The sequence below is a fragment of the Martes martes genome, assembly GCF_963455335.1.
Source record: "Martes martes genome assembly, chromosome: 11".
In the NCBI taxonomy this organism is placed as follows: Eukaryota; Metazoa; Chordata; class Mammalia; order Carnivora; family Mustelidae; genus Martes; species Martes martes.
Window position 1 is genome coordinate 60,987,583 of NC_137899.1, and position 12,638 is coordinate 61,000,220.

Below are 12,638 nucleotides of genomic sequence, written 5' to 3' on the forward strand. Positions count from 1 at the left end.
TGAAAAAAAGGAATTAAGGATGTGTGAACACTTCTATATGCTGCCTATAAACAGGCTTTTGATTAAGCTCTTGCAACTTTTCAGTTGTTCTTAACCAGATCTTTGTTAGCTTGAAGACATTGCTGCCAGTACTTGTAGTGCCAGCTGGGAAATTATTGAGAGGAAATTCTCTCTAATTTTTATTATGTCAAACTTGGAATAAGAAAATGAAGGGAGAAATAAATATGAGGGAAAATAGCATGAATAAAATAATGGCGCATTTTTCTTCTGCTTTCTCGTGGTTTGTGTTGAAGCTAGTATGAGGCCATTTCTTACTCCAAGTGAAATTAGGTGCTACATTTTTAAACTTTCTGTCCACTTTCCATGCTTGTAGTGTCATAGAATTTTCTTGCTGGAACAGAAACAGAGCTGTCCAGTGCAGCTCATTACTTTGCATTTAGGGTACAGAGGTCTACATTATGTCATAGGCCAGTGTTCTCCACACTACACTGTAATAGACTGTCTGTTGGGTATTTTTGCTTTGTTACTTTTTTTTCTGAGAACGACTTTGATGTCAAACCTCATGTTAGTTTTAGCATATTAGATTGTGATTACAAATGTGACTGAAATTTTACTTATCTTATATCTTGATTTATTTAGATTTGAATTTATCAAAGGCTCCAAAATCTACTGAAATGTCTTTTAGAATTTTATTTCTGAGTATACTTTAAGCTTATTTTGTGGTCTGTCTTAAGGATGAAAGATTTCCTATAGCTTGAGAGAAAGTAACAGAAACAATAAAAAATAATATAAATTAAATCTGAAATCAGCAAGCATCAGTAGGGCAAAAATCTTCAAGTCTATTTTAGGCCACTTTTTTTTTCAAGCAATATTCAATTACACAAAATTTCATTTCGGATGAATTGGAGTTTGGCACATATTATGAAGAGGAAGTATGGTAGGAGTGTTCATTACTAATTTCAGGATATCTGGTTAACTTGTATTTTGGAAAATTACTTGGTCCTACATTAATTGCAAATATGTCAGTCAGCAAAATAATTAAGATGCCACAGACAGACTTTTTGAAGGTAAGTGTCCAAAGAGTTATGAAGATCTGAAATAATTTCCTAGCTTTGCCATAAAGTCCACTTTATTTAGACCAGGTACAATTTACAACTCAAAATGATTGTAAATGATCTTTGACATGCTGTAAGGCAGAGTAGTAAAAGTGATAGTCACAATGTTTCATTAAGATGAGTTTGCTCGTATGGATAGACAGTAAACATAAAACCTCATTCCAGAGGGACAGCACTAGTTGGGGCATGAATGGGGTGGTGATGGTGGATTCTGAAGACAAAGACTTCTAGCCCCTGCCACCTTGGTCCTTCCATTCTTATTTGGTCCTCGTGGTACATTTCCAGAGTCCTGATATGATGACGTGCTTTAGTCTTTCCCTTCAGCTGTTCTTGTTGCGACTGAAAATAATTTCACAGTGAGGGAAGTTGTGATAGCAGAGGTTTTAGGTGCCAAGTTTGAAATGGGAACCCATCGAGGACAATATACTTTAACACACGGGTCGCAAAATTATCAGCTATTACGTGACAAGAGATCTGTTTGGTTTGAAAATTATTATCAAATTTTTGTACTAGAGTGAAACAGTATGGTATTTGGGTCTATTTTAATGGTATCATGGCTAGGTATTCAGGAATTTCCACATCTTGCCCCGTCAGAAATTCCCACCCCACTTATTGACAGAGTTCTCAAGTTCTGTACAGGAAGAAACCAGAATGCAAATCAAAGTGCAGTTTTATTTATAGCCAGACAAGCAAATAAGCAAAAAATCTAAATGAGAAGAATGTGCATGTGTGCCTCTGTGTGGTGGGGGTGTATGGTGGAAATAGTGATCTAGAAGATGATGATTTTTGCTTCATGAAAAGGAAGTGAAGAGTGTTGCACACCTTTCCTCAAAAGGTTAAACCCAGTCAGCATCTCAGGTGGGAAGCCTGAGGAGATGCGTGAAACCATGCCTTCGAATACCTAATAAATCACACCAGACATCACAGCCCAATTAATGCTGAAGGCAACTGGTGTGTGGTTGGAGGGAAACGAGAGCAGGCAGCAGCCAAGGTGTGGGAAGAGGGGCTGAGATTGCCCATCCATTTACACTTATTTATTCATTCAACAAACACTGAGCGTGTCTGCAAATATCCTATTGTGCTCGGTGCTGGGGTTGCTGCACTGACCAAGACAGATGAGGTCACTCTTCCATGGAACTTACTATACTCTACTAGAGGTGGGGAGGCAGAGAGATCATTCACAACACCCCTCCCCCGAGATTAGTAAACAAGAACATATGAGTTAGTGACAAGTGCTGTGATGAAGATGAGCATGACAAGGTGAAACAGGTGCCCAGTGAGCTGCTAAAGGGGGTCAGGAGAGGCCTCTCTGCATTAGCAGCATTTCAACAGAGACCTGATGCTCAGCGTGGTGAGCTCAAGTGACCTTTCTCCCTGTCTTCTGAATGAAGACTGAAAGTGGTGACGCCATCCCACCAGACATGGTGTAGCTCACACACAGAAGAGATGTGAGAGAGACTGGCATCTTCATTCCATCTTCCTACTCCCATCTGACGCCAAGCATCTATCACAAATGATAAAATAGTTCTTCCTCCGAACCCAGTTGTGTCCCTGGATTAAGTCTAAAATTAGGGACTGTCTCTAGTTCCAGGCTCTAAACCTAATTCTCGCCATGGAGAAAGCAAGAATGTTGTTCAGTGGAGTAGAACACTTGTCTTCCAAGAGACTGATCATGATTAATGAGATAATATCAGAACCCAGAGCCATTGCTCATGGCTGTTTGCTACAAACCTACTTAATAATCTGTGGACATTTTATTTTTCAATTGTTTTATCATTTTTTATTTTTTCAGAGAGAGAGGGCAAGGAGGGGCAGAGGGAGAAGGAGAGAGAGCCCCCGACACAGGGCTTGATCTCACAACCTGAGATCATGACCTGAGCTGAAACTGAGTTGGATACTTAACCAACTGAGCCACAGAGATGCCCCTAATCCATGGGCATTTTAAAGAGGGAAAGGGTGACATATCTCACTCCACATTCATTTTGGAATCCTGACAAAATAAGTAAATCTCTCTCTCTCTCTCTCTCTCTCTCTCACTCACACACACACACACACACACACACACAGACCTCATTTACCTCCTCTTCCATTGATGGCAAAGGTACATTGTGATTTCTCACTATTGAAATTATTCAGATCTTTATGGAACAGAGGGTGGTGGAAATGGCTCACACCAGAGGGCAGCATGATAATAACAGTAGCTACCATTTATTGCCTTGTCTTATGCCTATAATCCTGCCTCCTGCTTTATATACATTATGTCATTTCATCCTGGTCACTCTTTTCATATGAGGAAACAAGATCAGGAGGATAAATAGTTTGTCCAAAGCTCCTGTCTGTGTATAATTTTCTCATTGTACATCTAGATTTGTTAAGCTCCATGTACTAAGAACATGTTTTAGTGTTAGATTTATGTTTGGATATACATCTATGAACTGTTTTCTCTTCTATTACTGGCATATTTCTTCAAGAGTCATCAAATGGAAAGAAATAGTCAAAGGTTTTCAGAAGGAGATTATACTGACACATTAGCATACAGAGGAACAAAGAGTGTGTTTTTATATGTATTTATTTTAAAATATTTTATCTATTTGTCAGAGAGAAAGAGCAAGAGTGCACAAGCAGGGGGAGTGGCAGGCAGGAACAGAAGCAGGCCCTCTGCTTCTGATCGAGTGTGGGACTCGATCCCAGGACCCTGGGAACATGACCTGAGCCAAAGGCAGAAGCAACCGACTGAGCCATCCAGGTGCCCCAAAGAGTGTGTTTTCAAATCAGATTTTCCCCTCCGTTGTGACAAGTGGCAATCGGCATTTATAGTTAGCTTCTATAGAAGTTTAGTTAGCTTCTCATTCATGTTTCTAGCTGGTCGAGTAAAACTGAATTTTTTTAACAATTCACCTGAACACCTCAGAGGCCTTGATCAGAGGCCTTTTCGTATAGGAAAACCTGACTTTCAGTCTATTCCACCTGGAAGCCAATCCTTTTTGACAAAGGCAATTAGGGAGTAAGTGGAAATTTGAAGCTTTAGCTTCCACAGTCCAGGGCAGGCCTTGATAAGAGACTCATCTTGGATCTCCTCTGTTCACCTAGCTTGCAGAGACAGGATCTCAGTGTTCATAATCCTTTCTACTAGCTCAGCTCCTCTAACGTGAGTTAAAATTGTGCTTTGATTGTTGTTGGAACACTCTGGCTAGACCATGGCTGACAGTGAGTAGGGGTGGATTATTTACCTGATTAATTTAAATCTCAGTCTGTGTCTTCTGGAGCCATGTGTCAGAGGAGATGCCCTTGTCAGAGAATTTTCTAGTTGACTCAAGGCCCTCCTAAGGGCATCTAGTCTGCCAGCTCTCCATCTTGACCATAAGTGGATTGCAGCATTCTATTCCAAAGTTCTGCCAGTGTGTCTCGCCTCTCAGGGACCTAGATCACCCAAGCCATGGGCAACCCTTAAACATTCCACAACTATTGTTTAAAAACCCAGAGTTGCCTTGGTTTGTGCCATGGAAGCACCGCCTCTTGGGGTAGATGCAGGGAAATAGTAACCTCAGTGTTATGGAGAGGACCCCATTGCTCCTTTGTGTATTCACACTCAATAAAAGGCACATTTATTGTAAAGAGCCTGTCTACAATTCCATGGAATTCTGTCAGTTAGTGATTGTGCCTCTTATAAAGGAGGGTGTATTTTAAAATTCACTTAATGTAGACTTTCCTGATTAAGACTTTATTAAAATTCACACAGGGATAGGAACTAAGTAAATTTTAAAGAAGGCATTTGCTGAAAAATTCACAGGATAAATGTAACTCTAAAAAGAATATTAGAACTGCCTGAGAAAAATGCCTTTTCTGAGAAGCCCAACTCTTAACTAAAAGAGATATGCTAATCCCAATACTTTTCTCTATTGATTTGAGCAGCATTCTTGAGGAATTCCATTAAGCTGCATTTTGTTGGTTGAATCTGAGTCATGCAAATGATAAAAATGCAATACCTTTTAAAAAATACCCTATAATTAGAATGGTCACCAATTCAAACTGATCTTTCTTATAACTGGTATGAATTAGTAAAGCTTTTTTAGTATTCCCAGTCACTGTCAATTTAACACAAAATGATGTAAAATTACCTACCATGGCCCTTTAGTGATACCATTGAGAATATTAGATCAATGGGAAAGAAAATTCTGCTTCAGAAGTTCGCATTCTTCTTCTCTGGTATATTATGGGAACTCTACTTTTACTTTTTTTTTTTTTTTTTAAATTGATGACTTGTTGCCTTGCCTTTTTATCATTGAGGAAAACGAAACATAGACAAACATGTAACTCAAGTGCAGCTCTGAAACGGAATAAGGTAGCAACCTATTATTAAATGTAGAGCAGACTAAACACTTTTTAAAAGAAGAATCAGGTTTCAGGCTTTAGCTTTGTGCTTGTCATTTAGACTTTGGAATAATCAGACTTGTGGGGCTGAAGCACTTGACACTAGGCAGACTAGGGACTGATTGGAAAAGTTAGTGAGTGGTTTTTTTTTTTGTTTTTTTTTTTTTCCCCTCTAATAGCTGTAGCCACATATGTGTTGTCCTTCCCAGATATAGCAGGGTGAGGGATTTCCTGTTGCGTAGCAGGTGGGTGAATTTCTAAATCATCATGTCAAGCTTATGGCACTCTTTCGGGTAGATACACCAGTAGGGTCTTTGCATGACAGGAATCCTCTATCTAGCTCTTTACAGAGGCAGCAGTCTGTGAAAAGGTGCTCCTTTTTCAAGGTACAGACTCACCATTCCAGGAAGGGAGCTGGATATTGAAATATGACAACCTTTGCAAGGGATTTTTAAAAAATCCCCCCCCCTTTTTTTTAAGATTTTATTTATTTAACAGACAGAGATCACAGGCAGGCAGAGAGGAGAAAGCAGGCTGTCCGCAGAGCAGAGAGCCCGATGTGGGGCTCGATCCCAGGACCCTAATATCATGACCTGAGCCGAAGGCAGAGGCTTTAACCCACTGAGCCACCCAGGTGCCCCTAAAAAAATCCCTTTTGCTGCCAGTCTTGTCCGAGCGGTAAAAGAATCCTGAGGACATATAAGACAGGTAAAAGTGGCTAAGCTGCCTTACTTGCATGGGTCCCAGCTGTCTGGGCGTCCTGAGAAGCTGCTGTGCTCTTTGCAAACTCCCCGCAAGAAAGCAGCCTGCAGGTTTCTTTGCAGGGCCAGTTCGGATTTGCGAAGGTAATAGCAACAAAGTACTTTCAACTTAAGTAAAGCCCAAACTCAAAAGTTATTAACTTTGAGCTTAGCTTGAGATTTGGGGTTCTTTATTTCTCGCATTCAGATGGTCCTCACGCAAGTGGAAATACTGAAAGAAAGGTGAGCAGAAGTCCTCCAATGAGCGTCTGGGCTCTGAGTTCCCATTGCAGCCAGTTCCTGTAAGTCCTTGGATGGGGCCTGTTACTACTGAACACACCTTAGATATTATCCACCAGCGGAGCACCAGCCCCTGTTACTCACAATACAGAAATGGCTGGGCTGTGGCTGGTGCTTGCCCTTGGTTCTAAAGAAGGTGAGGTTTATCAGAATTTTAATTTATGGCCATGGATATTACTCACCTACTTCAGGTCTAATTTCAGCTGGAATATTTATTTGACAAAGCATCCGTGTGGCTGAGAAACTGACTCTTTTATTTAAGCTGCTGATAGATTTAACTGTCCCCTTTTTGAAGATTGGCTCATTTCCTGGCTTACTTGGAACTGGTACCATGTGGGATCAAAGACAGCTAGAGACCTTGTATTAATTCTATAAATGTTAAAATAAAAGTTAAGCTCCATTTTCTGGTTCCTGTTGTAACTAGAAAGAATAGCTCATTCACAAGAAGAAAATGAATTAAAAATTAAGAACAGTGTGCCTTATCTCTTCCAAATGTGGATATAGATATGTTTTGCTTTCCCCTTGTTATATCGTACAGCAAAGAAAGTTGCATTTAGTAACAACGCTGTGGCCTCCATCTGGAGGGATAGGAGGGAACCAACTCTCTTTAGGGCCCATGGCTCCTGTTGCTTCAGGGATAATTTTGCTGAGAGAAGACAGAAGACATTTCTCAACTTCCCTGGGGCTTGGCCTCCAAATGCCAGTCTGAATTCAATCTGATGGCCCATCTCATGAACTCATCTCAGAGTTCAGGAGTCCTATGGACCCCACAAGGATGACTGTTCTCTCCACCTGGAATCATGGCCCTCAACCTGTAAATCTCCAATAGAGAAATATAGAGGAACAGAAGAAAAATTAAAACCCGGCAAACTAAATTCCTACTGATGACCAATGGTCTAATATGGCAGTTCTGTCCTGGGTTGTTTTCTTGGGTTTTTTACTCACAAAATGACCTGCGAGATAGTAGAAGGTCTGTAGGATTGTAACATGCTTCTATTATAGGGGGGATACAAATGATTCCAAGATATTTTAAAAGAGCCAGGGAGGGTTAGGATTGTCAATTACTGATACAGTTATGTGACTCAGTTTCTAAATGGGGTCTGGGGAGAGTTTTCGTTTCCTCCTAAGTAAAGGGGGTAAAAAGATTTCTTATCAAATGTGGTTGGTATGAAAATTAATGAGATGATAGATCATACACAGCACTTAGCATTATGCCTGACATGGAATAAGCACCCAATCAATGGAAGAATATGTACACACACACACATACACACATACACACACAAATGTACACATATCCCTTTATTTCCACTCTCAGGTCTTGTCTGTTTACACATGCTATTCAGGAAACTTTTTTATCTGTCCATCTGGGCTTTACCTCTGGCCTAATTTCTAGTGTCTAACCAGCTGTTCCAGATGTTCCCATTAAGCTCTCCTTTGAACGGTCATGTTTCTTTGACCTACAGTGATTTTTAAAAATTTTTAATATTATTTTTTCAGTGTTCCAAGATTTGTTGTTTTTGCACCACACCCAATGCTCCATGCAATACGTGCCCTCCTTAATACCCACCAGCAGGCTCACCTAGCCCCCCACGCCCCTCCCCTTGACCTACATACAGTGATTTTTGAAGAGAACCCATCACGGTTGTGATTTTAGGATTCATAGAACCATGTAACTTTAGAATTTTATTTGAAAGATGAGGAATATGAGGTCCAGAGAAAGTAGGTAATTTTCCCCAAATCACGCAGTTTTCAAGTCTAGATTTCTGGGTTGTCAGCATTGTCTTTTCCTTCAGACCCAGAGGAGAGTCTGGGCAAAGCACAGGATTTAGATTGAGAAGGGGTTATGTTTGAAGGTGAAAGAGGACTTAACAGTGATGAAATGTTTACGAATTGTGACCTTGTGCAAGGTACTTATCTCTCCATTTCTAAAATAATATGTGCTTACTTACCTCATCAGATTTTGTGAGATCTAGACTCTAGACAGGCTGGGTGAAAATGTTTGTAAACTGCAAAATGCTTGTAAATATGAATTTTATCTTTTATAAGCACATAACACACTATATATATGCATATGTGTATAAATACATATACGTATTATATGTATATTGGGGCATAGGTATGTATGTGTGAATCTTAATAAGTTAATGTTAATTAACTTAATGTTAATGTTAATAAAGTTAATAAAAAACCCTTTTCAATCAAACCCAACTTTTGCATGGCTTTTATCTGTAATGTCTGATTTATGACCATCTGTGGTAGGCTCTCTGTATATTGAGGAAGAGAGCTCAGTATCTTGGAGTTTGGGCTAAGAATGGGAAAGAATGCAGAAGGGGATTTTTGCTGCTTTGAAATTCAAGTCGACTAGCTGGGTGCTTAACAGGTAGAAAAGCCATAGGGAATCAGAAGACCTTAAGTTAGAAGGGCTGACTATATGAGCTATCAAGCTATTTTGAGCTTCATGAATATTAAGCTATTTCTTTGAATCTCAATGGATAATTTACTGGGATTAACTGCTCTCTGTATGAATTAGGGAAGTAAATACGGTTCTAGTTCCTTGTCATATGGGAATGTATAAAGAGCATGCAGAAATGGCACATTCGTTTCAACTAAAGGACACTCTTCAATTGCCTGGTAGTGACGTGTTCAAGAACTATGAAGAAAGAGATTTGGGGACTGAGTATGGCTCAAGGTGGACAAGTGCCATCATCAGTCTCACAGTGTGTGTGCTGTTGCCTTAGGTGGGAATAATACATGTGCATATTGGAAATGGTACCAGGGCTTTGGTTATAATCCTGGTATCATCACATCTACCTGGGAGACCTTGAATGAGACCCTGAATCACACAGGACTTCCATTTTCCTCATTTACAAAATGATTGGCATGGCCATCTGCTGTTTCTGAGACAAGGACAGCATACAGTGTTATTCAGGAGAGATAACCGTCCTTAGTGATTACAAAGGTGTAATTCTACCCCATTTACCTGACAGTGTCTTGTGAGATCTAGATTATGCAGGACGTGTGTGAAACCATTGTGTAAACTGCAATATTTATGTGGCAAAGGCCACATAAATATTAAGTCACCCCCCTGGGGCTAATAATACATTATATGTTTATAAAAAAATAAAAAATTAAAAAAATATTAAGCCACCAATAGCAGCTTCAGATCCCCCACTTTCCTAAGTAGTAGGCTGGCTAGAAAGTCAAGAATATGAAAGAAATTCTATTCCTTTTAAAGAGTTTTCTCAGAACATTCCTTTGGCTATAGCAAAGGAAAATAAAATTAATAATTATATTTTTAATGGATGAAAGCTGAATGTGTTTGACTTGGAAACTTTCATCATCCTCTGTGACTTTCAAAATGAGAGAGAGAGAATTGCTGTATTTTCCTTTTCCATTAAGAGAAAGGAATTAATGTGCTTGTTTGTTTCTTTTTGTTTTGATATAAACATTTACAAAACCCCCCCTTTTTTTTTAACTCCCAGCCCCCTGAAATCAAGCTTAACATTGGCCCAGCAGATGTTTTTGGCCCGATTTTTGCTAAATCATGTTTTTTTCCATTTTTGGAAAAAAAAGTCATTCCACACATTACGATGTGTATTCAAGTGATAGGAACCCCAGAAAGTTGATGGTGGGCTCTCTGGCGGTTGTCTGGCAGTTTGGAAAACCCTCACATATGCAGCTTGCTACACGTTGTATTCCTCCTATGAGATTTGTGGTTTTATTTTCTTCCATATTGTCATCTTATTTAAAAGGGTGGAAGATTAAGGATGACGAGTTGGCATCTTAATTAAGGTGAGGGGAGGGGATTTGTCAATTGAGCTCATGCTTGCTCCCGGCTTTTGAGGAAAAGAACCCATGTATGATCACTCGATCTCTGTTTTCAGATCAGACTCCGACTCCAACGAGATTCCTGAAGAACTGCGAAGAAGTGGGGCTCTTCAATGAGCTGGACTGCTCCCTAGAACATGAGTTCAGGAAGGCTCAGGAGGAGGAGAGCAGCAAGCGGGTAGGTTGGCTTGAATGGACACCTTGGCAGGTGCTTCCCCTCACCCCCGTGAGAATCTTCTGTGTGGAAACTTAGACGGCACTGCAGATCGGTGCGAATGTGGCCCTAAAACAGTATTTTATCCATTTGCATGTATTTGCCTATTTTTTTTTTTTTTAAGATGAATCCCCGATTCTCCATCATGGAAGAAGCAGACATCTGAAATAGGAAATTTAAGCAAAAAAAAAAAAAAAAAAAAATTACCTGATTCTTGAACCTTGAGTTGGATAAGCACACAGACTCTTTGTATTCAAAACTAGTTGTTTTACTTTGCTAAATATCTCGTAGGAAGCCTTACATGGGTGTTACACACAGAAGACAAGAGGCAAAGAATAATTGTAGCAGTAAGAGACGAGGTTTCGTCTGATTTTTGTCCCAGGTTTTCACTGTCCAATTTCCATATCTTCCCGGTAGACCTGCGCCACTTTCAGTTACGTCCCAGTCATATTATTGAACGTCTGTTATTATTGGGACAAATGGTTTAAGTATACGTGTGGATTATTTGTTCTTACAAATGTAGAAAACCCACTTTATGCATGCCTCCAGAATATATTCAATTTTTCTTAATGTTGTGCTTGCATTTTAAAATCACTTTGCAAGATTAAGGAAAGGAAACGGGGTCACAAGTAAATGTGATAATGACGCTCTTTAGCATTTTTTCCATTGTTACCGTAGAGCATTACCGAATGCCCACAATGTACTAAAGAACAAATTAGACACATTCCATGAACAGAGACTTAAAATGCAGAAGTGGGTTGAAAGGAAGGGCTGGTTAGGTTGTAATAGACTCTGAAGGTCCAGCTGTTCCATCCGGAGAAGATATTTTAAAAAGGCTCTGATATTTCAAAACCTTCGAATTCTCTTCTACGTGAAATTATAATAATCCCCCTCCACCAGATTTTTCGTGTCACATTCCCACATTAAAACAGTCAAAGGCTTGCCCTGAGTCTGGGCTGCTTTCTGAAAAATCATGATAATTGGTGGAGGATACAAGAGAGGTATAAAACCTCAACCAGCACATTTTATTTATGTATAATTAATTTATACAGCCACTTCCCCCACTCCTCAAGTGACATGAAAGTCTCCCCCCTGCCTTTTTAAATGAATACTTTTTTAGCACTTACTTGTCAGGCACTGTTCTGAGCACTTAAAAATTTAACTTAAAAAAAAAAAAAGGAGGGGTGTCTGGGTGGCTCAGTGGGTTAAAGCCTCTGCCTTCAGCTCAGGCCGTGATCCCAGGGTCCTGGGATCAAGCCCCGCATCAGGCTCTCTGCTCAGCAGGGAGTGGGCTTCCCTTCCTCTTACTCTGCCTGACTCTCTGCCTACTTGTGATCTCTTGTCTGTCAAATAAATAAATAAATAATCTTAAAAAAAAAAAGCATACATTATATATTTCACTGCAATAAAAACATATTTTTTAAAAATGAAAATTACAAAGACAAAGAAGAACCAAAATGTCTAGTAAATTTTCTGTTTGAGTTCTACATTTAGTTCTGGTAGATGGGGCGTATGAAAAAAAACTGAGGGATTAAGTACATTCACTCCCTCAAGATAGTCAAGGTTGGCTTCTTAGATTAAACTGAACTGGAAGGAAGGTATATGCTCATTCCTACTGGTTTATATTGTCTTCATTTCTGAGAGAATGGTTTTAACGGAAGTGTGTGTCCTTGATTTTCCTACATTTACCAAGGACAGCTTTAGGAAGCCCATGGTGGGGGCGTGGTTTTAGATGTTCTCCTTTACGTAGTACTCATGATCTCCTATATGAAGCCCCATGGGAGGAAATTCTTGCAGATCTGAATTCCAGGAAATCGTTTACTTCCCCTAAGGAACTGAAATATTTTCTCTGTATGGACATGAGAATCATGTAACTGGTTCTGTTTCTCTTTTCGCTTTGACTGCTCGGTTAACAGAAAGCCATGTTTACTGCTTAACTTTGAGAACTTTTTAGAACACTGTGATGAACATATTTTACTTCCCTTCAGACTAGACTTTCAGTTCTAGTTTATATTTCCTCTGGTCCTGACTTTTTTAATTTAAAAAACTGTTTTTATGCTATACATT

The 12,638-nt window shown here is 39.6% G+C and overlaps 1 protein-coding gene across 1 annotated transcript in view; it reads left to right on the top strand.

Annotated features, from left to right (window-relative positions):
* The window catches only part of CREB5 (cAMP responsive element binding protein 5), a gene marked incomplete at its 5' end in the record, with an annotated part of 335,925 nt that overhangs the window by 35,797 nt on the left and 287,490 nt on the right, over positions 1-12,638 (top strand). Inside the window, 1 exon segment of the mRNA XM_080818726.1 lies at positions 10,414-10,535. Coding sequence (XP_080674852.1) covers positions 10,414-10,535 — 122 coding nt within the window.